The sequence below is a fragment of the Podarcis pityusensis genome (assembly GCF_964106645.2).
Source record: "Podarcis pityusensis genome assembly, chromosome: 15".
In the NCBI taxonomy this organism is placed as follows: domain Eukaryota; kingdom Metazoa; phylum Chordata; class Lepidosauria; order Squamata; family Lacertidae; genus Podarcis; species Podarcis pityusensis.
The window spans coordinates 8,917,658-8,944,919 of NC_138040.1; the positions used below are offsets into that span (position 1 = coordinate 8,917,658).

The window sequence follows — 27,262 nt, forward strand, 5'->3', positions numbered from 1 at the left end:
ACAAGCTGGTTCCCGGACAGTCCGCGGTCCGGATTTAGAAGGTGATTGGGCAGGATCCAGCCCCCGGGCCTTAGTTTGCCTACCCATGCCCTAACCGGTACCGCTCACTGGCTTCAGCACCCCCCCCCCCAAAAAAGAGGAATCCTGGGAACTGCGGTTTCAGAAGCAGCTTGTTTTCTCCTGCTCTGGAGGGTAGGACTTCAACCAATGGTTTCAAGTTACAAGGAAGGAGATTCTGACTAACAGTCTCCCTTGGGAGGCTGTGGACTCTCCTCCTTCCTTGGAGGTTTCTTAAGCAGAGCTTGGATGGCCAACTGTCTTGGGACTCTTTAGCTGAGATTCCTGCATTGCAGGGGGTTGGACTAGATGACCCCCTGGTATCCCTTTCAATTCTACGATAAGAATTCTACACAGCACTGGATTCCAAACACATGGAAGGGCAGAAGTGATGCAAAGGTCACCAAGCCAGGGCATCAAGGCTCTTTAGGTTTTGAATCGAGGTCTGAAGCCAGACTGAAATGGGTCTAGATAATTCTTTTCCTACAACCACCACTAACTCAATGGCCATGCCCACCCATTTAAAATGGCTTTTAAATGTATTGTTTCATGTAGGTGTCTATAATTCAGGTACAGTGAATGAGGCTTCCACTCATGGCAGTACTGGGGTGGGGCGGGATGCATTTGATAACCGACAGCTGTTCCATTTTTTTGGTGTCCTATGTAATTAGTAAGTATCCTGGAAATACTATTAGGTGACTTTACTGAATTGCATTAATTGTTAAAGTTACGGCCATGTTTGTTGTCTTTTAACACTATGATTTGGGATTATTGCGAGCCGTTTTGAGCGCAATAATTGTCGTTGGATAAGTGGAATGCAAATTAAATAAACTCAACTCCTCAACTCTCCCTAGGGAACTCTGGGAGGGGGGAAAGGGGTCTTCTAACAAATCTCAGCATTCCCCAGAATTCTTAGGGGGAAGCCATGACTGTTTAAAGTGAAAGAACTGTGCTTTAAATGTACAGTGGTACCTCTGGATGCGAACAGGATTTGTTCCGTAGCCCAGTTCGCATCCTGAAGCGAACGCAACCCGTGTCTGCGGGGGTCGCGATTCACTGCTTCCACGCACGTCATTTTGAGCATCTGCGCATGCGCCGAAACCCAGAAGTAACGCGCTCCGTTACTTCCGGGTCGCCACGGAACGCAACCCGAAAACACTCAACCTGAAGCTACTTCAACCCAAGGTATGACTGTACTGTGGAGATAAGGCCTAGAATACAGACATTCATTATTAAGATCATGAAGGATCCCTATTCCGTAACCGAGCTATTTAAAGCAGGTGTTTGGTTTTGCCTGTGACCTTAATCAGCTCTTTCCCCCTCCTTGCTGAAAGAGCTGTTCTTAGAACAAAGCTTTTCACGGGACAAGAATTCTGCTGCCCAGTCACCAACCGTAAGCTAAAAAGGTGCCGACACAAGGATAGAAAACAAAAAACTGCCTAGGTTCCGGAGACTTCCAATGACCAGAAAGTTTTTAGTCCTCGTGACATTGAAAAGCCAAAAGAATTCTTCAGTGCAGAGGTGGGGTACATGGGGAAATCCTGAAAATACTCCAGACAGGCAGCCTAATAATAGAATACTATAATCATCGTAATACTCATTGTAACACTCCTCTCCCCCACATTTTTACAGGCCATAGACTATTTAACAGCCATAGGCCTGGGCAAAGAGTAATGTTTTTGCCTGGTGCCTAAAGACATGATGGCGCCAGGTGGGCCTCTCTGGGGAGAGCATGCCACAATCAGGGAGCCACCACAGAAAAGGCCTGTTCTCTTGTTGCCACCTCCGAACCTCTCTGGGAGGGGGGACATAGAGAAGGGCCTCAGATGACAAGTGCAGGATCCGGGTCAGTTTGTATGGGGAGAGGCGGTCCTTAAGATATTGAGGTACTGAGTAATGTAGGAGCAATGTAATGCACAAAGCAGCGATGTTAGACACAGATTTTTTTTAGAAGAAAGGGAAAGGGAGGAAAAGAGTAGAAACGCGCTATTGCGGTTCAAGTTTCAATGGCTCAGTGGAAACAATACGATGCTACGTTTTCAAAATTCTTTCTCGGGCAATAAGGCCTAGAAGGTTAAAAAAAAAACCTCAAAGCTAGGATTCTAACAAGAACCTACAAGCTTTGGGTGCAATATGCGGTCTGCCAGCTGCAAACTGTCTACTCAGGTGTAGAAAGGGGGGAAAACACACAGGGGAGGGGCGAGAAACTAATTTGATTTGACTTCAGTGCCTTGCACAGCCCCTTTGCCCACACCCCCTCTCCCAGGGCAGTGTGTGCTGCCTCTTGCAAATTAACCAAGCTAAGCTCATACTCCTCATAGCAGACATTCCAAGGGCTGCATAAAGTCCATTTACCAGCAGACGCTTGTACAGGTCACACTACTGATTGCACCCAGGCACTTGGGGGTGGGAGGAAGGGGGTAGGGTACTTTAAACTGCACAATCAAGAGATTTCTGCTCAACCACATGATTTTGCAAAGGTTTCCACTGTAGTAATCACCAGTCTTCCCTTTCAGAGAAAAAGCTTTTTCGATTGCTATCAATACTGTTACTGTTGCTTTATTACTTATTTTCGTTCCTACGCACATGCCCAACTGCAGTTGTTGGGAGTCATTAGTATAATGAGCTATACTTACCATTATAGCTAAAAGAAATAATCCAATAGCCTTCAAAATTAAAACGTGTGGCAAGGAAGGGAAGTAATAAAAGCCCTTATACAGTGGTACCTCAGGTTACAGACGCTTCGGGTTACAAACTCCGCTAACCAAGAACTGGTTGCTCCAGGTTAAGAACTTTGCCTCAGGATAAGAACGGAAATTACGCGCCAGCGGCGCAGCGGTAGCAGGAGGCCCCATTAGCGAAAGCGCGCCTCAGGTTACAAACCGTTTCAGGTTAAGAATGGACCTTTGGAACGAATTAAGTTCTTAACCTGAGGTACCACTGTATAAGCTTTCAAAGCAAAGCTACAGACTGGAGCACGTGGGAATTGATTTACAAAAAAGGAACAAGTATAACTGACAGCAAAAACGACTCCCATCTCACCCCTTTCACTTCTTCTGTTGCAGGGGTGAGGGGCCTGTGGCCAGTCCTGGACTCCATCTCCCATCATCCCTTGACTCTGGCCGGGCTGGCAGGGGCTGATGGGAGTTGGAGTCCAACAACATCTGGAGGGCTACAGATGTTCCCCATCCTTGGTCTATTGCTCTCCAAATCCTCAAGACTTTAGGTTCAGAATAACTAAAACATCGGGGATAAAATAAAACCAGCACCACCTTTGTTCACCGAAATGAACCCGGAGAGAGTATGTACATGAAGATGGTTTTGGTTTTAAAACCCAGACTTACGTGGAGTGCTCTTTTTCCACCACTCAGTAAGCACAGTCCAAGACCCGAGTGTGCGAGGGGGTGGGAACCGAGCCCCCAAATCGCAGACTAAAGCGTCTAGACATGTATAAACCACAGCAACTATTTGGTGGTGGTTTAGGGTTGAAAATAAGCAGGCCAGCTTTTTTATACCATTTTGCCTGAAAAGCAGTCTTAATTAAAAGACGTGTGCGTCTTAATTGATGTGTTCATTCAACAAGATTTAAGTAGCGGTTAGTCTGAAAGACTAGGACCTGGGAGACCTGAGTTCAAATCCAGCCATGAGCCTCACTAAGTGATCTTTGGTCCAATCATTGCCTCTCAAGCCTAGCCTACCTGACAGGGACAAGTCAGAGAACTAGGAGAGCACCTGCAGCACCTTGGAGAAAAGTTGGAGGATATAAAGGGTAATTGTTGCTCTCAAAAGATTTATTGCAATTTTTTTGGACGGGAGGAGAGAATAAATGAAGGAAAGGGGAGAAAAATGAAGCCAAGGGTTTTGCAGGGGGAATATATTGGATGAGGAATGGTTCTCTGACTTATCTATGTACAGTGGTACCTCAGGTTAAGTACTTAATTCGTTCCGGAGGTCCGTACTTAACCTGAAACTGTTCTTAACCTGAAGCACCACTTTAGCTAATAGGGACTCCTGCTGCTACCGCGCCGCCAAAGCCCGATTTCTGTTCTCATCCTGAAGCAAAGTTCTTAACCTGAAGCACTATTTCTGGGTTAGCAGAGTCTGTAACCTGAAGCGTATGTAACCTGAAGTGTATGTAACCTGAGGTACCACTGTATAAAAAAAGGTGAAATCGAAGGGGAGGAAAAGGCCATGGGCCTGAACCAAAACTTTACAAACCCACACAGAGAGTTTTGCAAACTGCTCCTAACTATGCATGCCCGTCTGGAAGGGAGTAAGCCCCTTCCATTCAGTATGCCCTACTCCCAAGTAAACATGCACTGAACTGCACCCTTAGACAGATGGGTTGTAAAACCCCATGCTGGAATTAAGAGGTCAACATGGGAGCTGGATTGTACTCCCTGCTCTATTCCAAGCAAACTGGGACGGATTGTGTTTTATTTTTTAAAAGAGCAAGCCTCCTTTTAGGGAACCTGGGTGCGGTTCTTACTTCTCTCCTCCGGGCAAACCCCCCGCCTGATTACCCTGGAGAGCGGCTGCCAGCCAGCGTAGGGCAGGTCATACTGAGCTCTGCAGACTCGGTAGAAGGCAGCTTCCTACCTTCCCTGCTGTTTGCGGTTTTCCAGGCAGGCGCATTGAAAAGAAAAGGGAGGGGGTGGAAATCAGGAGGCTGCTGGCAGCATCCAGACACAGCAGCGGCGGCGGCAGCAGCAGCTGGTTGCACAAGCTGCAATCCTTGGCTAGGCACCCCACCCATCGGCCAGGGGAACAGGCAGGCATTGCTCCCTCCCTCCCTCCTTCCTGCAGGCCGCAGCTGCACGGGTAACCTCGCTTGGCTTGTTCCAGCTCGCATTCCTGTCTGGGCGGGCAGCCCTGGTGACGTCACTCGGCTGGGGCCGGCCATGTGCTCTCTGTACACGTGGACGAGCTGGCGGGAACAGAGCAGAGGAGGAGCAGAGGAGGAAGACCAGTGGGGAGAAGCCACACAGTTGCAGTGACCTTTGGCCGCAAGGCGGGGGACGGGACGGACGATGACATGCACACGCACCTCCCGTTCTCTGGGCATCTCCGCATCCCTTTCCAAGAGCAGAATGCAGCTTAGATCAGAACCCGGAATCCTGAGCGCATGCAGAGAAGCACATGGCAAAGTGCCACAGGTACCACCTAATCGCCAATTCTGGAAAGGGTGGAGGGGAGAGAGAGTGCAAAGCTGCACACCCACTCCTTGGGGGGCTTTGGACATCAGTCTTGGGGGGCTCCTGGGCCCAGATGCAGCATACACAACAAACGGCAACAGAACCAAATGTAAAAGAAGCCCGTCTTCTCGGTTCCGATGCTAGGAACCAGAGTTAAGCTTGCAAAGTGAACACCCAAGCAACCGGGAGGGGGAATTTTTCCCAACCAGGTGCAGTCAGTGGTATTTATTTATGACACGCACTCACAGTGAGGGACAGCCTGGCCTTTCGCAAAAAGCTTGGCAAATGGAAAGGTTTAAAGCGCTCGTAAAAAAAGAGGCCCAGGGGGGAGATTTCGACTGAAAACGCAGCGAGAACGAGACACAGGGAGAACAACAGGGCAACTTGCCCTCAACGTGGTCCAGCCACTTCTATCCAAGTGTCAAAAGGAGTCCACATCACACGTCTAATTGGCACAGACAGGCGCGCACACACACACACACACACACACACACACAAAAGGTTCATAACCACAGACTGAGAGGCTCAAGAGAGAAAGTACGCCATCACAGTGCGTATTGAAACTATGGAATCTGCTCCCGCCAGAGGCACTGAAGGGCGCCCACTCAAATGGGCTTCAAAAGAGGGTCAGAGAATGAGGCTGCCCATAGCCGCTAACCCTGATGTCTCTGTTCTACCTCCATCGTTGGAGGCAGTGCACTTCTGAATACCAGTTGCTGGAAACCACAAGAGGGAGAATGCTGTTGTGCTAAGGTCCTGCTCGCAGGTGTCCCCTTTGGTCATCTGGCTGACCACTGTGGAGACAGGATGCTAGACTAGATTAGGCCATATGGCTCATCCAGCAGGGCTCTCCAGATGTTCTTCTATCAGGCTGACACATGCAAAGATGTAGGATGAGAGAACCAGTGGCTGCATGCTGCTGGATCTTCCACGGACAGAGGGGAGGTATCATTTGGCTGAATTCCCCAGCTCTGAGGCTCCGTCTCACTATAACAGGGGCAAAAGAGGAAAAGTGGGTTGTGGTTTGCTCTTGAAAATGCAGCTGTATTCCGTGCTCCTGCTCTCTGGCCCCGACCTTCGTAGGGAGAAAGAGAAATCCAAAGTCCTCGCTTCCAGTTGCTAAACTCTGACTCAGAAGGTTTTGCTGACAAACCTGTCTTAGAATGAGTCGGGGCGGGAGGGGGGGAGTCCGTTCCTGGGGCGGATCCCTTCTGGTGGTGGGCACCTCTTTGCATACAAGAAAACTAGCAGGCCAGGAAGAATGAGCTTCCATGCTGGTTTTCTATGAGCAAGACCAAGCACAAAAGCACACACAAACACCCCACCTGCAGTCCACAGAGAATCTGGTTTTTGTTCCTGATCTTCAACTTGGCTGGCTGGACTTCTCCCAACATTTACGCATCTCTGCGCACGCACACACACACACACACGGTTAGGAGCCCAGCTGTTATCGGACCAAAGGTCTGCCAATGCCTGTATACAAGTTTCCGGCAGTGGTCAGCCCAGATGATTCCAGGAAGCCCACAAACAGCCTTGGAACTTGGTCGTCTCTGCTCACGTGCTAGCGAAATCTCAGACGGGCACCTCCAAACGGCAAGGCAGGCAGCAATTTAGCCAGAACCCAAAACAAAACAAGAGGCAGCGGGAACATTTTATCCTTCACCCCAAGATTATCTTAGTACAGTGGCTCCCAAACCTTCTACTTTAAAATTCCTGAGAGTTTTGAAGGCCCTCTCAGTAACATTTCTGCCTGTTTGGGCAACTGCAATGCACTGTGCTAAATGCTGCATGATTTTTAACTGAATCAACATTTGACGTCTTAATTCTAGCCTCCCATTAACTTTGCCACTGATCCTCTCCAATCCTTCCCAGTGTCTTTGCCTCCTCCGGTCACTCCTGATTCATCCTGCTCACCTACAGGGAGGGGGGCTGCCATGGACCAGCACCCATTTTTGTGGACAGCTCCTGCTGCTCCTCGCAGACCCACCACGGACCACCTGAGTGAACGTCGCAGGCCACAGTTTTGGAACCCCTGACTCAGTTGTGCTTTGGGGATAGCTTTTCCTTACAGAATGTGGGGTGTCCTCCTAACACCACGTAAAGAGCAACGATGTGCTTTTGGCATTAGGTAGAGATGGTGCAGGTGCGGCGCTAAACAAAAATAAAACTAAGCCTACTGTGCCCAGGCACATTCAAAGCGCTTCTCCAGAAAAGCCAAGCAGTTTGCACATGACCGCTCTCTCTTTTTGCATCTTTTATTTTGTATTATTTTGCGTAAGTTCTTCGGGGTTTCGCTAGCGGTAAAAGGGATAAAGGGCAGCAGGTTAGTGAAGTGCTACCTTTGATTGTTGGGGGAATCTTCTTTAGCGATCTCTTTGGAATTCTGAGGGCCAAACTAGACAATGTGTTAAAGTTATATAGGCATCTAACACATTTTTTAAAACCTTGAAAACAACAGCTGTGGAATTGGGAGGAGATGAGTTAGAACTGGGGCACATTGGGGGTGGGGGGTAAACCCTTTCCCTGTGGGTCCTGATCCCAGTGAACCACACAAACACACAAACAAGCTGCTGTTTCCAAGTCTACAACTGTGAGCGCCTAGGGATCTCTAAACTGCAACTGGCGTTTCATTAGCCCAAATATGGAAAACGAGCAAAGTCCCAACTAAGGAAGAATGGCAACTTAAACTGATGGGATATGTGCAGTTTGCGGACCTAACATATAGAATAAGAGAACAAGAAGAACATTTGTTAAAAGAAAATTGGAAAACGTTTATGAATATATGGGAGGAAATTGTGTATTTTTGAAAACGTGGGCAGCATTAAGATAAATTCAACAGTGTAAATAAGTTTTTATGGATGTAGTAATGGAATACTGAATGGTTTATTTTATACAGAATATGCCTGGATTTATGTTATGCAAAATGAACCATGGAAAGAGGAGAAATGAAGTCATTGATATTTTAAGGTTGTTTAAATGAATATTCTAAAATGTAAAACAGAAAATTTAATATAAATTATGGAAAATAAATAAATAAACTGCAACTGGAAATCCTGGAAAAAAGAGTTCCCAGTCTAAAAGGAGCTCTGCAGTATTTAATGTCTGGATAAGATACAAAGACTTATTGGAGAATAAAACTCCGAGGTGGCTGTCACCCCTAGAGGCTAAGGCCCGAAAAAGAGCCAATATGGAGGCCAATTGGCCAAAATATTGGGAGATATTAGAAAGAGATGGTAACAATTGGAAATTGCAGAGTTTAGAGAAAATGAAAGATAAAGTGCGAGACTGGTTACACTATGCTCAGATTAAAGAAGTATTTAAAAATGACAAAAAGTTAGGATTCCAGGTGGAGAAGTCAAAGTTGGAAACTGAACTGTTAGAACCTAAGACTAAAGTACTTTCAAAGATGTATAATTTGTTGCTGAAATGGAACACACAAGACGAAATGGTCAAATCGGTAATGATAAAATGGGCACAGGATATTGGGCATAATATTATGTTTGAAGACTGGGAAAGGTTATGGACCTCTGGGCTGAACTTCACTGCATGTAATGCTTTGAAGGAAAATGTAATGAAAATGATATATAGATGGTACATGACCCCAGTCAAATTGGCCAAAATATACCATTCGTCTGACAATAAATGTTGGAAATGTAAGGAAAATGAAGGAACTTTTTTTCACCTCTGGTGGACTTGCCCGAGAGTAAAGGCCTTTTGGGAGATGATATATAATGAGTTAAAAAAGGTGTTTAGGTACACCTTTACTAAGAAACCAGAGGCCTTCCTCTTGGGCATTGTCGGCCAGAGTGTGTTAAAGAAGGACAGAACATTTTTCATATATGCAACAACGGCAGCAAGGATACTGATTGCTAAGAACTGGAAAACTCAAAATCTACCTACGCTGGAAGAATGGCAGATGCAGCTGATGGACTATATGCAATTAGCTGAGATGACCGGCAGAATTCGAGACTTGGGAGAAGAGAGGATGGAAGAAGACTGGAAGAAATTCAAGACTTATCTGCAAAAGTATTGTAATTTGGCTGAATGTTGATTGGGATGTCAGAGTAGAAGTAATTGTCTACCACTAAATTAGACTTAAGTTTAAACTATACACTAATGATCAAATCCAAGATTATGAACAAAATGATAATTTGTTTGGAAATAATTCTTTAACGATGTAAGTGTGTGCGGGAGGCGTGGGGGAGTCCAAAGTAATGATGAAAAGATGTCAAATAATCAATGTTATTTGTTTAAATATGTTTATGTATTGAAAAACTTGAATAAATATATATTAAAAAAAAATAAAATAAAAGGAGCTCTGCACAAACATGTGTAAGAGCAAAGCGCACATGATCAAGCAAATGTGTACAAGACGTGTGTTCACTCATGCTGACTGTATCATGAGAATGAGGACACACCTTTTCCCCAAGCTCTGATGGGTAGCACATTCCAAAAGTGAGAGAGAAAATATTCCTTGCTATCATGAGAGACCATCTCCCGCTAAGAGTGCCTGCTGATGAATCACCATTAATCTAACACAGTCATCCGTTTAACAGAAGGATGGTCAGTTAGCAGCCACCGCAATACTGTCACAGCCATAAGGGCTAGGAACTTTTGGAGCTCTATGGAAAGCTCGGGATTCTCAGAAAGCAGAATTCACCCAGCAGCACCACAGCCTGTGCACATGTGATTGGCCTCCATCTGTCTCAAGAGACAATGGGGTGCACCTCTGGGGGTGAAGTCAAACCGCCGGAGAATCACAGCACCTGCTGTGGCTGCAGAAACCGGTAAAACATTAACTGCTCCCATGTTGTTTCTGCTGCATTAGCAGCAGCAAAGTGGCCTCTCCAGGGTGCAAGCCTGGGCAGTGCGTATATAGGTCCTGGGCTGTCCAGACAACAAGACACCCCTCTCAGACTCGCTGACGTGGTCCAAAGGAATGCAGAGCAGTATGCTTGGCACTGGCTTGGCTGCAGGAATTGCTGGAAGGAGGTGTGCAAGGCACCATCCAACTGTCTTAGGGACTCCTCTTCAGATTGGTGTAGGGTTTCCTTAGCCTTTTCTTCTCCCCACAAGACAGAAGGTATGGGTTTTTCCTCAGAGTTTGCTCCCGAAGGCTTTCTCACAAATGAGTATCGCCGTAAGGCAGTGGAGGTTTAGGATCAGAGTTTTCCTTCTCCTAGGTGGGCTACCTTTCCAGGTGGATGAGCCCCATCTGCCCCTCACTTCCCTCTAAAGCACATGCAGAAACTGCTGCCTTTTCCCCTCTCTTTCCAAAGCCCAGTGCCCAGTCAGCAGGAAGAAACCCGTGCTGAAAGGGGCCGCCCCTCCCTTCAGCTACAGGGAACGGTAGCTGTCTAGAAGATTTGACTAGCGATTGCTATCTCCGTGACCAACGGATGAACTCCCAAACAAAGCTCTTGTCGTGTGTCCCCCGCCCCCAGTTCCTTGAGGGATACTTGGGGCTCACAACCTAAAATTACGAGGCTGCACATCGCAAGGAATTTGGCTTCATCCCCTGCGATGCGGAAACGAGCCGAAACTGGATGATGGAAAAGCAAAGGGGGTTGGAGGAGGCGGGGGGAATGGAAAATGGCTTTTGCTGCTGCAAGGATTATATTTTGGCTTGCTGAACACGTGGATTACGTCTGCTAGGCATCTGAGGACACCGGCTCCAATTTTCTCTGCTGCTCATCTCCAGCAGAGAGAGAGAGAGAGCTCCGTCGCCGTTGGGGGAATAGTAAGATGCTGATTGTCACAGCTGGGAAAGGAGGATGAGATGCAAGCACAGCAAAGGACGGCACCAACATTTTGGAACAGCCAGCTAGCTGGGGCAGGGAGAGAGACCAAAATATACATTCACAAGGGGATTCACATAGTCTAAAAGAGCCCTGTGAGGGACTGGCAGTTGCCCAGTGATGGAAATCTACATTCATGGAACGTGCTGGTTTGCATTGCCTGCAGCATCCAGGCCTATGACGTCAAAACTGTGAGTTCTGCTCCCTAGTGCAACAGGGAGAGGAACAGATTGCATCCTCTGCTTTCCATTGGCATTTATGGACCTCCACTTCCCACCTGGAGTTTCCCCTGGTTATAAGAAGCAGCTGGGTATCAAGCCAGAACGATAATGGTCTGCCTCTACTGCAGTGCAGCCCCCCTTGCTTGACCCCACAATGGGAGAAGAGTCCTGCAGGATCGCAGCAAGGAAAAGACCACCTAGCACAGCAACTTCTCTTTTAGGTGAACCTTTGGTGAGAGCAGAACCTGTGGCTGGACTAACAACCCCCATAAACCTCTGCCTGAATAGTTGAATGGGAAGCATCTAAAGCATTTATCTGTGGTCAAATAACTGGACACCCGTCGTATAAAAATAAAGAATCAAAGGGAGGGGGGAACTGTTGAAAGAAGAACTTAAAGATCTTGCGGCTCAAATGGACAAGAATCCAACCACCACGATAGATAAGGAAATACAAAAAGGATATTTGAACTAAATAATACACTGTCCCAGCAAATAAGAATTTATGCTCGCCTGTGTAAGACAGAAATACTGGGAGAGTGGTGAAAGACCAGGAAAAAAATTGTCCAATCATTTAAAACAAAAGCAGATTAAGGCATTTATCCCAAGTATTAAAGGTGATAAAGGTAAAGTCTATAAAAACTCAAAGGATATTAATCACCAATAATCCTCGGCCATCAGCCATGCTGGCTAGGATGGATAGGATTTGGGGCTCCCAACAACATCTGGGGTTCACAAATGTTTGCTGCCACGCTGGGCCAATGGAAGAGATGTCATTCCCATATCTTCCTTTTAGGATGTCCACTCCCACACCAACACTTCAGTGCAGGATGCCTGCTTGCCAACCACAGACGGTTCTCCATTTGCTAATACGTAAGAACATAAGAAGAGAGCTGCCAGATGAGGCCAATGGCCCATCCAGTTCTGATAGCAGCCAACCGGATGCCTAGAGAAATCCTGCAAGCAACAACAGCACTCTGCTCACCTGTGAGTTTCTAGCAACTGGAATCCAGAAGTATTACTGCCCCGGAAAGTGGAATAAAACACAGCCTTACCATCTGCAACTGCAACTGCATGGAAACAACCCCCAGTTTTTGAAGGAAGGTTCTCACGTCAGCTCCCTGTGCTCCCAGTTAGAAAATGGAGCGTCCAAACCAAAGCAGACAGGAAGCCGCCCACCCCCCAAGAAACAGGAAGATGCTGTCAACAGCGTGAAGTTGGCCAGAGAGGCAGGAAACACCTTGCTGGTCCTGCAGTCACCTCTAGCAGCTCTCCCAGGACAGGTGGCATGGACAGCAGTTTCTAAGACCATGCACAAGCTGCAATGAACCGCTGCAGTAGATGAGCACTGCATATCCTTGCTCCAAGAATGAAATGGGCATGTTCCCCAACACCAACAGTGCTGCCTACTATAGTACAATCCCAATGCTCAGCTTTTTCCATCAAGCATGAGCTGGGACCCTCGTCTGCCCTCTGACTCATTGCCGTAGGACTTCATCAGCTAGACCACAGCACAGACTCAGCCACCAGCCACCTACCCTCTCCAAACACATTGCCCCCTGCAAAAAAACAACAACACCCCAAACTTTTAGGAGGATTCACCACCACGGAATCTCTCGGTGGGTTTGTCCGTGGTTAAATCCAACTCAATGTATCAGAAAGCAGAACAGCAACCTGGCAACGTTAACAAAAACATGCATGTCTGGATGTGCATAGATGTGGCAGAATTTAGGCATCACCCCCAGACGATGGTGAAGAAAGCTTAAACCATCTTTCTTGATCAGCAGCAATGGTTTGAAGCAGGGTTTGCAAACCAATGGTTTATACCATCTACCGTTTAGCAATGTCTAAATGGATAAACCATAGTTAAGAGGCATCTCAGAGACTCAGTTTCCACGTTACGGTAAACCACAGTTAATGGCTTGCTGCAAATATGCCAACCTGGGCTGTTTAGCTTCTCCGTTATTGAGTGGGGTGGGGGGTAAGACCCCTGACCATTAGGTCCAGTCGTGGCCGACTCTTGGGTTGCGGCGCTCATCTCGCTTTATTGGCCGAGGGAGCCGGCGTACAGCTTCCAGGTCATGTGGCCAGCATGACTAAGCCGCTTCTGGCGAACCAGAGCAGCGCACAGAAACGCCGTTTACCTTCCCGCCGGAGCGGTACCTATTTATCTACTTGCACTTGACGTGCTTTTGAACTGCTAGGTTGGCAGGAGCAGGGACCGAGCAACGGGAGCTCACCCCGTCGCGGGGATTCGAACCACCGACCTTCTGATTGGCAAATCCTAGGCTCTGTGGTTTAACCCACAGCGCCACCCGAGGACATAAATCACAGGCCTTGGCTCAGCATTGTGTTCACAACTGGAATTGTGGTTTGTTCCCCACATGTAAGAGCAGGGACAAGCAAAGCAACACCCCCCCACAAAGATTGGAACACCAACAGTAATACAAGTGTAACTGAGGAAAATAACCAGATCAAAAACACATAAACCAGCACATAAACCAGCCCCAAACTATCACAAAGCAGCATAAGATGAAGGAAAACAGCAATTTCAGGACAAAATCCAGCACAGAGACTGGGGGGGGGGGGGGGTTTGAGGAGGAGGAAGGAAGGAATTAAAATATTTCCAAGAACTGAAATGCCCTAAAAGGCCTGGGAGAATTGGGCACCTGATGCCCAAAAGATTCTAACAAAGGCACCATGTGGGCCTCACTGGTGAAAACCATGCACAATCAGGGTGCCACCACAGAGAAGACCCCGTCCTTAATAATCCCCAGCCTCACCTCAATGGGTGGGGAAATGTGGAGAACAGGCTGCAATGGTAATCTGAAGGTTCAGGAAGGCATATATGAAAAGAACTAGCCATAAATGAAATAAGCACACATACATACACATATCTTTTTCTGGCCCCTACCTGGATATATCTCAAGGCACTCCTTAGGACGCTGAGGTTTGAGGTTTTCTTGTCGTCGACGTTGGGGATGTTCCGCTTAAGGGTTTCAAAGCATTCTTTCAAATGGGCACGTCTACAGAAACAAATCCCAAAGTCACCCCCTCGGTCAAAGGACACTATGAGCAAGGTGGGAGGGTGCACCGTCACAGCGGATCAAGGAAACCCACTGATGCAAGCCTAAGGCAGGCTTTTCCAACATGGCACCCACCAGACAGATGCTGGAAACCGAAGTTTAACCAATTCCAGGGAGCGACTGGCCAAGGGATAGCATGTGTACAGCAACTAAGATTTTTGTACCTGCTCTGGACAGCAGGTCTACCCAGTGGCCCGCAGTGCGGTGCAGTGAAACTGCAGTGCCAGAACAGGTATAAAACACCAGGGCTTTTTTTCAGCCAGAACTCAGTTCCAGCACCTCTCAGGTGGGCGCCATCACCATTATAAGAGAACAAGGTGTTCATGGTGAGTTCTGGCACCTCTTTTTCTAGAAAAAATAGCACTGCAAAATACCCTCACCCATACAAATTACTTTTGTCTCCACAGGTCTTACCTAGGTAAGATATATAAAAAAAAGTGCATTAGCAAGTGCTTTCTCCTTGAAAATTTGAAAAACATAAGAAGTCAGTGTTTAATGGGCATCCGCAGAGGGAGAAAGGGGCAGTTTCCCACCGTCTGAGAACAAACCATAATCTCCAGTTTTAATAGTTTTTTAAAGGAGCACTTGTAGAGCCTGAGATATGAGGCACTTTTATTTATTTTGGTGAGAAACTGGCCTACTCCCACCTTTCAGTATTTAATTTTGCCTGCCCCCCTGCTAAATTCTGCAGAAACACATGCCCCCCCCCATAATTATGGTTGGGTGTGACGACCAAACTGACAAGCCAGCAACCAGCACCAGAAAACGTGGTTCAAAGTGGGTTTGCAAACCGTGGTTTGTCCTGGGATTTGACATGATTAAACCATGCCTGGAAATCATACAGCAAACTAGAATTGCAGGAAGCCACTGTTAATAAATCATATTGTGTGCTCATGATGGTTTGGTGTGGCATTGCTACTGACAAACCAGCTACAACCTGGAATGCTGAGCAGGTGGAATAGCAAAAGCAGCGCCAGGCAGCTTTGGTACCCTGGTTTGCCTGCTGCCCATCTGGGGAAAAAACAAACCATTGTTTGGGTTCTGAACTATGGTTAGTGAAACCAGTGGTTTGGCACAGTGTCTGAATTGATTTCCTCCCCTTTTTAAAAATCAGAGAATCTCGCCTACCATAACCGACCTCCCTGGGAAACCTCTGTGTCCCCTGGAACAACAGCTGGAATGCCCCCACCCTGGTCTAACCTCCAGCCGACCCAAACAGTCCACTGGTTACGTGCAAAACCGGTTATCATTTTGCATTCTTTTTTTTTTTCAAAAGCTACATACCTGTTTTTCTCCAATTTATTATGGACTTCCCTGGTGCCAACCCTAAAGTCCAAAAGAAGAAGAAAAATATATAAAAATTCACCATCAGCACCAGGTTTCAGAAGAGCTCTGCGCTTAAACCTAAAAGTTTGCAAATGGAGATTTGGGGGGGGGGGTTTAAGAGAGCCAGCTGTTGCAAAGGCTTTGCAGATCAATTTAGGCATGCTGACTTGCTATTAGGGGCTGGAACAAAGCCAGAACATATAGACATGGAAGGAATTCTTTGGAATAAGGATAAAACTCTCTCTCTCGCTCTCTCTCTCTTTCTCTCTCACACGCCATCTCTCTCGCACAAAAACAATTTTACACATTCCTATGTGTAACAAGCTAATGCGCTTCACTCAAATTATTCCTTCTGATCCTTGAACCCAGGGTCCTTTGGAGCAGAAGACACCCTCCCAGTCCCACAGCCCATGTTTTCACAGGCACACAAGGCTTGCGTGGCACCCCGATTGTCACATCCCCTGTTGTCGTGGCAACAAATGCATCTGTTTGCAGTCAACCTGCTGAGGGAAACACATGCTGCTTAACAAATCTCCACACTGAACCCGAAGGGCTGGGCTTTGTCTGCAGCACAGAAAAGTAGCAACACGACCCACTTGCTGCACAATTTTGGGTCATTTTTACTGGGGGGGCGGGCATGAAGAGAAGTTCCCTAATGCAACAGTTTGCATTCAGACGAACGAGGCAAACAGCATCGTCTCGTGCTGTAGGTGATACAGTCTTCAATTGAATGGCTTGGTCTTCTTCTATTTTACAGATACTGGATGTACCCAATATTCCTCCTCCTCAAAGAAGAAATTGCTGGGACCCAACTAACTTAAATCCACCCCTTTCAATGGATCTGCCCTCACAATATATTTAAAGCACAAGGAAGCCACTTTAAACAGGCATGGCTTCCCCCAAGGAATCCTGGGAAATGTAGTTTGCTAAGGGTGCAGTGGGTCGTGAGGAGGCTCCTATCCACTTCACAGAGCTACAATTCCCAGAGTAGTTTAACAAGCCATCCCTCTTTCCATTGGCCTGCAGAAAAGTGTATTCGGCTCTTCCAAGCGTTCTACTGGAGGTATTTCCCCAGGAATGTAAGAAGAGCCTAGTTGCATCAAGCTGATGGCCCCGGTATCCCAGCATCCTGTCCTCATGGTGGCCATTTAAGGGAAGCCGACATGCACAACAGTGCTGTGCCTTCCTGCGGTTTGCTGCATTCAGAAGCATATTGCCTCCAACGGCAGAGGCAGAACACTGCCATCATAGTTGGTAGTCGCTTCTTGGCAACTGGTCCACAGTTCCCGATTTCCACTGGGGATGTGCAAACTTGAACCTGGGAGCGACTGAATGCAAAGCATGCGGTCTCCCAAACACAAACGCTTGCCTTTGGTCAAGCCAAACCACTGGTCCACCCGCTTCACTGGCTATCTATGCCCACCTGCAGCAGATCTACAGGGTCTCAAATAGCATTCCTTTTTATTTATTTAAATAATTAGCAAAGCGAAAGAAAAACCTCACAGCATGAAAACCAGAAGAACGGCCCTCAGAAGGACCAGGGAATTATTATTATTACTACTGTATTTTTTGCTCTATAAGATGCAGCCGACCATAAGACGCACCTAGTTTTAGAGGAGGAGAACAAGAAAAAAAATATTCTCTCCCTCTCTGCGCAGCGCCCCTTCAGTGAAGCGGCAGGAGAAGCGGAGCCCCTTCCATTTCTCCTTCCGCTTTGCTGAAGGGGTGCTGCGCAGAGAGGGAAAGCTGCGCAGCGCCTCTCCAGCGAAGCAAAGCCAGGAGAGCAAGAGGGATCAATGCGCACCGATCCCTCTTGCTCTCCTGGCTTCAGCGAAAGCAACGCGAAGCCTCCGGAGCGCAGCGGGAGCTCCCGCTGCGCTCCGGAAGCTTCGGGTTGCTTTCGCTGAAGCCATGGAGCCTGCATTTGCTCCGTAAGACACACACACATTTCCCCTTACTTTTTAGGAGGGGGAAGTGCGTCTTATAGGGCGAAAAATACGGTATTTTGAAGTCTTTGCCTGATGCTGGAAAGACAGCAAGATGCAACTTGAGACAAGCTGCACAGATGAGAGCCTTTCTGAGCCAAGCACCCCTCATTCCCCCCTCTTCATATGTGGAGCCGTTGCAAATGGCCCAGTGGATTTTTGTTAATTTTATTTTTAATTTAATTTAATTTAATCTTTATTTTTTATTATTTTATTTTATTTTATTTTATTTTTGTGGTGGATGGGAATGTTCTACACAAAACAAGGCAGGATCCCGGGCACTGCAGAGGGTTGGACTTAATGGTTCCTGAGTGGGTCCCCTTTCCACCATAGCTGCCCCCAGCGACCCCACACTCACCCTCCGGGCCTTTTCTTCTGCTCGTTGGGCTTGACGTCCTCCGACGAGGGAGCCAGCTTGACGCCGAGGGGCTGGTGGTGGGGCTGGTGGGGCTGCAGAGGGGGAGGCTGGGGCTGGATCGGCTGCTGGACCATGTGGTGCTGCGAGATGGCCAGCACCGGCGTGGCATAGTGAGGCAGCTGCTGCTGCTGCTTCGGGCTGCTGCAAGGGGGCGTGGGGGCCTTGATGTCCGGAAGAAGCGAGGGGCCGGTCTTCTGGATGACGGGGGCTGCCAGGGGCGGCTCCTTGCCCAGGCCGGGAGCGCTCATGAGCGGCTGGTGGCGGTGGATGAGAGGCGGGGACAAGGCGTTGTGCGCTGCCGGAGGGGCGGGGCTTGTGACCACGGGGATGGGGATGACGGAGATGGGGGCTGCCAGCGGCGGGGGAGGGGGCGGAGGCGGGGCGGGCGGAGACAAGGGCACGGCCGCCATTTCGAGGCGGGGCTCCTCGGGGCGAGCGACATGGTTAACCCTAGGCACGCTGGCCTTCTTCTGCTCCTGTTCGCGCTCCAAGCGTAGCTTTTCGTGCTTCTCGTTCTCCTCTGTTCGGGAAGGGAAGGGGGGGAAAGAGAGAGAAAGAACCACGGTCATTATCGACAGACATTTGTTCCTGCAGAGCGAGGGTCTCCGTGTTATAAGATACTGTATTTTTCCATGTTTAAGACGCCCCCACTCTTTTGGGACTCCAAATTGAGAAAATGAGGGGAAATTGTATCCAGGACGACCCCAATTTTTAAGATTAATTTTTCAAAAAACAACAACTAGTCCTATACAAGGAAAAATACGGTATATGCACTAATCGCCAAATGGCACCTTAAAGCCTAGGCTGCGGTCACCACAACCAAATGTCTAGGCGCCTTTCCCCCCACTCCCACTGGGATTTGTTGTTATTGCGTTTCATTTCTATACCGCTTTAGATTTTAAAAGAAAAAGAAAAATCTCAAAGTGGTTTACAGCGCATTTAATTAAAAAACCCAGAATCAAACCTACTTAATTTACATAGCTGCCCCGTAGGAGGACGACTCTAGGAAGGCAGTGTGGTGCAGTGGTTAGAGCAGAGCTTTCCAAACTGTGTATTGGCTGAGCAAATGCTCCTCCCGGGGCTGGAAAGGCATTAGTTTAACCTCCAGTTTGCTAGTTAAACTGAACGACTGTGTCACGAAATGACGCAGGTCTAAAAAGGGTGTCAGCGGCGTGAAATGTTTTGAAAGCTCTGGGTTAGAGTGTCAGACTGGGACCCGGGAGGTCCGGGTTCGAATCCCCACTCCCATCACGATGCTTGCCGTCAGTCACAGCCTCGTAATCTACCTCACAGGACCGTCGTAGGGGTTATAACTGAGGAGGGAGCTGAACCATGTACTCCTGAGGTGGGGAGGGAAGTGGTATATAAACACAGTCATCTCTTCTGCTTACTGGCTCAAGAAAGCTGGAGAGGCTGACCAGATGGAGATGTAATCTGCCAACTTGGTACCCAGAGATCTCCATGGGGTCGCCATTGGACCCGCGCCGGTTGCAAAACACACCTGGCTAATTTCTAACAACAACAACAATAATAATAAATTTTATTTATACCCCGCCCTCCCCAGCCAGAGCCGGGCTCAGGGGGGCTGACACCAGTAAAATTACAGTAAAAACGTAATGGGGGGGGGGGGGAACCAATTTAAAATACAAGTTAAAATGCAATTTAAAATGCAGCCTCATTTTAAAAGTAGCCCATAGATCAAAACCATAAGGGGAGGGAATCATAAGGGTCAGACTGAGTCCGAACCAAAGGCCAGGTGGAACAGCTCTGTCTTGCAGGCCCTGCGGAAAGATGTCAAGTCCCGCAGGGCCCTAGTCTCTTGTGACAGAGCGTTTCACCAAGTCGGGGCCAGTACTGAAAAGACTCTGGCCCTAGTTGAGACCAATCTAACCACCTTGCGACCTGGCTGGTGACCCCTGCGGACCCTTTCCGACTCTTACGATTAATAGGAACTAGAGCGTTTCTCTCCAAGGTCCGTTCATCGCAAAGGTGGAGGGTCTCGGGCCCAGGGCACAAAATGGCCCCCCTCCAGGCCCTGAGATCCCTCATTGCTTCCTTTCCCCAAGTTCACACCACTCTGTGGCCCTGCTCTGCGCTCTCCTCAGGCACTTCTGCCTGTCTGGGAATGTGTCCCCAAACTGCGATGGTGTCTCTTGCTAGCCTGGATGAGGATAGAGAGGTGTGTTTTTTTAGGGGGGGGCGTAAAAAAAAAAAACACCAACCCCCAGATCTTTGTGCCATAGGAAAACATGGCGGACACCTCTTCTTCCTCCCACCGCTAGGCCTACTGGTGCCCGGCCATAGGAGTCAACTCCTAGGGGCTGAGGTCCCTTCGGCCTCCACAACATTTGAGGGGGCCAGCCCCCCCCCCCAGGTGGATAGGCATTGCAATTCAAATGGTGTGAGCATGCTGCACCTTGTTATTTTTAATAATGTGAATTTTCGACATAAAATACAGTAAGAATCAAACTGGTCTACCGAACAAGAATAAGAAGAACAATTTAAAAAACCCAAAAATAAAAATGGGGGGGGGGAGAGAAAGAGAGAAAAATAAAATACCCATTAGGCCCTTTACCATATTTATATCATCTCTATCCTGTCATTCATCAGGATATTCTGTGCTGGGTATTGTGATCAATTATGCAGGCAGGGCTTACTTGCCCCCCCCCCCCACAAATATGTTATTCAAGTTTGCCACCCTGCACCCGGCCCCAAGCTTGCTCACCCCAAACTGCGCCCCCCCTGGCTGAAAAAAATGTTTACTGCACTGGTCCTCAACTGGTGGGTCAGTACGCACCAGTGGGTCATGGCCTAATCCAAAGTGGGTTGTGACAGGAACGTGGTAAAGGTAAAGGACCCCTGACAGTTAAGTCCAGTCGCAAATGACTCTGGGGTTGCGGCGCTCATCTCACTTTATTGGCCGAGGGAGCTGCCGTTTGTCCGCAGTTTTTCCGGGTCATGTGTAAAAGCCGCTTCTGGCGAAACCAGAACAGCGCATGGAAACGCCGTTTACCTTTCCGCCGGAGCGGTACCTATTTATCTACTTGCACTTTGACGTGCTTTCGAACTGCTAGGTTGGCAGGAGCAGGGACCAAGCAACAGGAGCTCACCCCGTCGCGGGGATTCGAACCGCCGACCTCCCGACCGGCAAGCTCAAGGTTCAGTGGTTTAGACCACAGCGCCACCCGCGTCCCCAGAAACGTGACTGCCAGGAACGTTAAGAAATGAGTCTCCAAATGGGTTAAAAGTGGGTCTTAAAAGATTGAAGATTTCAAAGGCTGAATATTATTTATGGAGTGGTATACATGCACGAGGGGGCAGTTTTTTTAACAGAGTAACACTCACAAGTGAGGGGAGGACCCATAGGTCACAGACCGCAAAGAGTTTACACTTATAAAACAACTCAGAGCTGCCTCACCCTGAAGAAAAACAAATGCAATAAACTTGACTAAGGGTAGGAGTCAAATGTTGCGGCCAGAGGCAGACAGTGGCTGCTCTTTTCCTCTCCTAAAGGCATCTTTCCTGCCCATTATTTCGACTTTATTGGTATACCCAGCTCCTCAAATCTTTATGACGACGCTCCGATACTTTATTTATTTGCCTATTTACAGCATTTGTAGCCTGCTCTTCAATTTCTTTTAAATCCCAGAGTGGCCACCAAAGCAATAAAGATTTAAAGGGGAGGGGGCGCGAAGATACTATAATATACACAAATGATTAAAACAGCCCCAATAAACAACAAATTAACAACTCCAACGTAAGGCAAAGAAGCAAAACCATAAGAATGAAACTTATCCACCCCCCCCCCCATTTAACCAAGTTTTTAAAAAATACACTCAAGATTCAAACTGATTAAGCAACCAATGGTCTTGGAAATAGTTCCCACACCATTTCTCACCTTTGGCAGCCTAATAATAATAATAACAACAACAAGAAGAAGAAGAAGAGAAAGAAGAATGTTATTATTTATATGCCCATCTGACTGGGTTGTCCCAGCCACTCTGGGAGGCTTTTTAGTAAAATATGCATTAACTTCAAGCATCTAGTGCTCATTATTAAATCTGTATTCCCGCCCCCTTTACACCCATTTCTGGTTCCGCCCATTCTAACCAACCCGACATCTGCTGCAATTGGCCCTCTGGCCTTCCTTCTTCCACACGACTCCGCCCCCGCCTATCCAGTCCAGCCAATCACATTTCTGTCTCTACATAAGAAATACGCAATACCTTATACCAGGTATAAGGAACAAATGTGGCCCTCCACACTCCTTTCCCTGGCCCCCGAGGCTCTCCCCAGCCCACACACCCTTTCCAGACGCACCCTCTCCCGGGCCTGCTTTGCACCCTTGGGTGGAGTGTATAGATAGGAATACATGACATGTGCTAAGAAAACGGCCTATTTGAGGAAGGTAAAATGTGCATTTCATGCTCCACCCTCAGCCATGTGGCCTCCAAGAGGCTGCCCAGAAGTGAATGTGGCCCTCAGGCTGGAAAACCACCCAGGCACCATCTGCATAACTCCCCACATCACCCTGGCTCCCCACCCCCACCCTATCCCTCTGAGGAGAGAGATCATTCCCCTTTTCTCTAACCCCTGCCTGAAGCCCTGGAGAGCTGCTGCCGGTCAGTGCAGACAACACTGAGCTACATGGACCAATAGTCTGACTCAATTATCCTAGAGCGGCAAGAACACTCTGCATAAGCTCAGAGGTATTCATTGTGACTCCTTTAGACCCGAAGCCTGGTGGACGTCAGCCAGGCTCTGCCTCACAGTCATTTCGTTTCTTTCTTTTTTGTTCTCCTGACAGGGAAAACAGACCAGTGAAACCAGTTCCCCTTGCTGCCGCGGAATCCAGTTCAGCCTGGTGGCTTTCTCGGCAGCCTCCACTGGCCTGCCATGTGTTTTGACAATGCACTGCTTGAACTCGATAAATGAGATATGGGTGTCCTCGCTAGGGCTGGGCAATGTCGGGTTTTCAACATCGCGGTTTGGCGATATACCACAGAAGCTGAAAAAAGCTGTGTTGGCCCCAGTCAGCACGATGCCTGGGCAAACTGCCACAGCTCTCATCATGGGAGATGAGGAGCTTTTACCCCAGCGCCTCAGGGGCTGTGGCCAAAACAGCTGACCCCAGCCTGCTGCTCAGCGGGGGAGCAGAAAGGCTCCTGCCCCCAGCAGAGCCAGCCCCGAGTCCCCTGCCAATATATCGCCTAGGCCTCGGCCTCGGCCTCACCTTGCCAAATAAAACCATACATTTGAAGAGATTTATAACCCCACCTTTCCCATCTCTGCGCACCCACGAGACAGCTTTAAACAATATAAAGCAGTACAATTAAATACTTAACAGCTAAAGCATGAAAACGCAAACAGCAGTTAAAAAATACACACCAAAAGCAGACAGAAGACAAGGGCAGGGGGTTATCGGCTGTCCCCCAAAACCCTCTGATTTAAGAGTCTTAGGCCCCATCTGCATTATACATTTGAAGCAGTATTATACCAGTTTAAGCGGTTAACAAAGAAGCCTGCGAACTGTAGTTTGTAAAGGGCACTGCGAGTTGTTAGGGGACCCAGCTAATCCCTCAGGAGAGCTACAATTCCCAGAGATCCCTTGGCAGAGGGGCTGTTAAAAACCACTTGGGAAATTGCAGCTCTGTGAGGGGAACAGGTTGTCTTGCTAACTCCTCTCAGCACCCTTAATAAACTACAGTTCCCAGGATTATTATTTTTTTTGGGGGGGGGAGCCATGATATGAAGCCGCTATGAAGTGCAGATGGCATGGTATGTAAACACAAACATTCAAAATGTCTAGACCCACCCAACCACCCTGCTCTTCCTTCTGCGGCCAATTCTTATTGCTGGGTGATTTTGTGGTGGACAAGAACCAAGCAGTGCAGGATCAACCCCATTTCCAAGCAAGATGCCTCCAAGAAGCCAGAGAGAGAGGCTTATGGGGGGGGGGGACAGTTAATGCCCCCACCCCAAGCTCAAGGTTTTCAATGCCTTTGCACAGAGGACGGCCATCGTCTCCCTTCGCCGGCCCCAGGAATATTTACGCAGCAGCTAAAAAACCAAAAACCACACACACCACCTAGGAGAAAACAGGCCAGAGTTCTGGAGCAGGTGAGCCGAGAGAATTACTCAACCGCAAGAGGCTGCGGAAAAAGCTCCCTCTCCCTCGAAAACACCGGGAAGGGGGGGGCCAGCCCCCAAGCACGTGTCTGCCTGCTGTGCACTTTAGAAGACAACACGGCAGGTCAGCTGGGCGGCAGCCAAGCGGCAGAGAGAACCTCCCTCGCCCATGACGCACCACGTCACCACCGGGAACGGCCAAAAGACCTCATGATGAAGTCGCATGCAGCATCTGCAGCACGGGATGCCAGCTTCTGGGGCGGGGAGAGAGAAAAGGGGGGCGGATTCCAGCGGCTGAACTCTTAAGTCGCTTGCGCCGTTTGCGGGATCATGCAACTGCATCGGCGAGTCAGGAAGCACACAGCAAAGCTGACCCAAAGCTCGGATTCTGCAATGTTGCACGCTTTGCTCACGGTAGTTATGCAAGCCTCATGTGCCTGGTTTGTTCCGTATCTGAGACAGATCCAAGGAGCCCTGAACTGGGTGTTGTAGGCAAGCGCCATCCCCTTCACACACACATACACAGATGCGAATCCTGCTCCAACAGAGGTCTCTGACATATAAAATTATCCAGACCTTCCTCTGTCGCCTTAAGGACTAGGAGCGTCAACCCTCAGGGCAGGAGGTGGGACTGGTGGAAGGGTTCTTTGAAGCTAGGCAAAATTCCCAGAAATCTTGAAATCCTCAGTTAATCTCTACAACGACCCTGTGAGGTAGGTTAAGAGGCTGGGACTGACTCCAAGCTTCATGGCTGACTGGGGATTCGAACCCCGATCTCCCAGGTCCTAGTCTGACACTCTAACCACTACACCCCACTGGCTTTCTAGAGTACTTCTGCCACAGGGCAGCTCTATAAATTAAGTAGGTAAATAAATATGGGGGAAAGCAAAATGCCACTTAGAGAAGGCTCTGAAATACTTCCCTTGAGGCTTGAATTTGTTTTATCCTGGATTGTTTTGTTTGATGTTTTAAAGTGTTGCAAAGCACTTTGAGACTGTTTTCTTGAAAATATAAAGTGGCATAGAAATTAAATGAAGAATAACAATAAATCTTATGGGGTGGGGGGAATGGCACCTTGACATTCCATTGTGGTGACCGTCCCCTCGGTTTAAGGTGCCATTTGGCGATTAGCTTATACAGTACAGTGGTACCTTGGGTTCTGGAGGTCCGTTCTTAACCTGAAACTGTTCTTAACCTGAGGTACCACTTTAGATAATGGGGCCTCCTGCTGCCACTGCCCCGCGACTTCTGTTCTCATCCTGAGGTAAATTTCTTAACCCGAGGTACTATTTCTGGGTTAGCGGAGTCTGTAAACTGAAGCGTCTGTAACCCGAGGTACCACTGTATATCTGAGTTTCTAACACTTTATATTGGTAGTGAGTGACAATTTTAACTTGCCCAAGAATGAAACAAGGGCTGTATGCATACCATACATTTAAAGCACACCATCCACCCACCAGAAAAGAACTGTGGGAACTGTAGTTTACTGCAGCACCCTTAAGAAACTATAATTCCCGTGATTATTTTTTTGAGGGGGTGCTTTAAAAGTATGATGTGTATGCAGCTCAGGTCACAGTGGAGGGTTCCCTTCCTCGAGGAAACAGAGGAGCCACACAGAAGGAAAGTTTTTGGAGGTTGACCACTGCGATACGTCTTCTACCTGTAGCTCTAGGGATCTCTCTTAGCCGCAGGAGTGACTCACGCCTGCCCAGCTGGGTGGGGAGTTCAGGTAGGCGTCACCTGACCTAGATGGAGGCTCGTACCCACTGAGTCAGCTCCTATCCCAAAACATTCTTCCCACTTCCTGTTACATAAACATACCCAAAGAGTTACGCCAAGACGTCACAAAGTCACATTCCGTGGCCAGCTCAACAGGTGGCTACCACGGGTCAACCTACGGGCAACTGTGCTACTTATGAGGAAGAACTCTAGGGGTCCTCTCGACAGAACTGAGCATGAGAGCCCCGCAATGCAGCCAGGCTGCCTTAGCACATGCAGAAGAGAGGGAAGAAACACAAACCTGTAAAAGACAGAATCACCCTCTCACCTGGTCGGAACATATGAGGCCAAAGCAGTGCTAGAAACTCAGGTACATAATCCAATTGCTAGTCTCAGGCTAGAAAAATAAATAAAAACTCCAGTATACAGATGCACATGCTCTTAAAATTAGAAAAGCAAGACGACCCAGAGGCTAGCGCTTGGGATATGGAGCTGGTTTCAGCATCCTCTTCAGCTGCAGGTTTCACAGCCTTGTGCATCAGTCTTCCAAATCCCCTTTCTGCCAAATGGGTATGCTGGTCAGTATTGCTTATCCACAATGCAAGGATGAATCCCAAGGCTATAAAACACTGCCGTGAGGCACCCCCTTAATATCCCTGAAGGCCTAAGCCAGGTGTCCCTTCCAGATGTCTAAAACTACCTAACTGTCATCATTGCCAACGAGAAATATTTCCTAAAATGCAATTTGCATTTCCCCAGAAATCAGTCCTCCTGCAGCAGTGATGGGGAGCCTGTGGCCCTCCAGGTGTTGCTAGACTACACCTCCCATAACCACCCATCAGCATGGCCAATGGCCAGGGATGATGGGAGTTGTAGTTCAGCAACAACCTGGAGAGCACCGTCCTGCCTCCCCGGGCCTAGGGGCCGCTGAAACATCTCCATCACCTCTGATCACACTACAACTGCAATTTTGCTCAATTACCACAGGGCAAAGAACTTTGCTGGGTCCACCACACCCCCATGGATATCCTCTCAGGGAAAGTGTTAGAAACTCAGATATGTAAGTTAAGCACCAAACGGCTCCTTAAATCAAGGTCGCAGTCGCCAGTGGTACCTCCAGTTATGAACTTAATTCATTCCGGAGGTCCATTCTTAACCTGAGGTACCACTTTACCTAATGGGGCTTCCCGCTGCCACCGCCACGCGGTTTCTGTTCTCATCCTGAGGTAAAGTTCTTAACCTGAGGTACTACTTCTGGGTTAGCGGAGTCTGTAACCCGAAGTGTTTGTAACCCGAGGTGTTTTTAACCTGAGGTACCACTGTATCTGGGA

At 48.3% G+C, this 27,262-nt stretch overlaps 1 protein-coding gene across 1 annotated transcript in view; it reads right to left on the bottom strand.

The window, feature by feature from the left end:
• The window catches only part of MNT (MAX network transcriptional repressor), a 63,718-nt gene that overhangs the window by 23,931 nt on the left and 12,525 nt on the right, over nucleotides 1-27,262 (bottom strand). The window contains exons 2-4 of the mRNA XM_080983024.1: nucleotides 18,024-18,603; nucleotides 15,639-15,680; nucleotides 14,183-14,294 (exon numbers count right to left, since the gene is read on the bottom strand). Of these exons, the coding sequence (XP_080839150.1) occupies nucleotides 14,183-14,294; nucleotides 15,639-15,680; nucleotides 18,024-18,603 (734 nt within the window). The remainder of the gene's footprint in view (nucleotides 1-14,182; nucleotides 14,295-15,638; nucleotides 15,681-18,023; nucleotides 18,604-27,262) is intronic.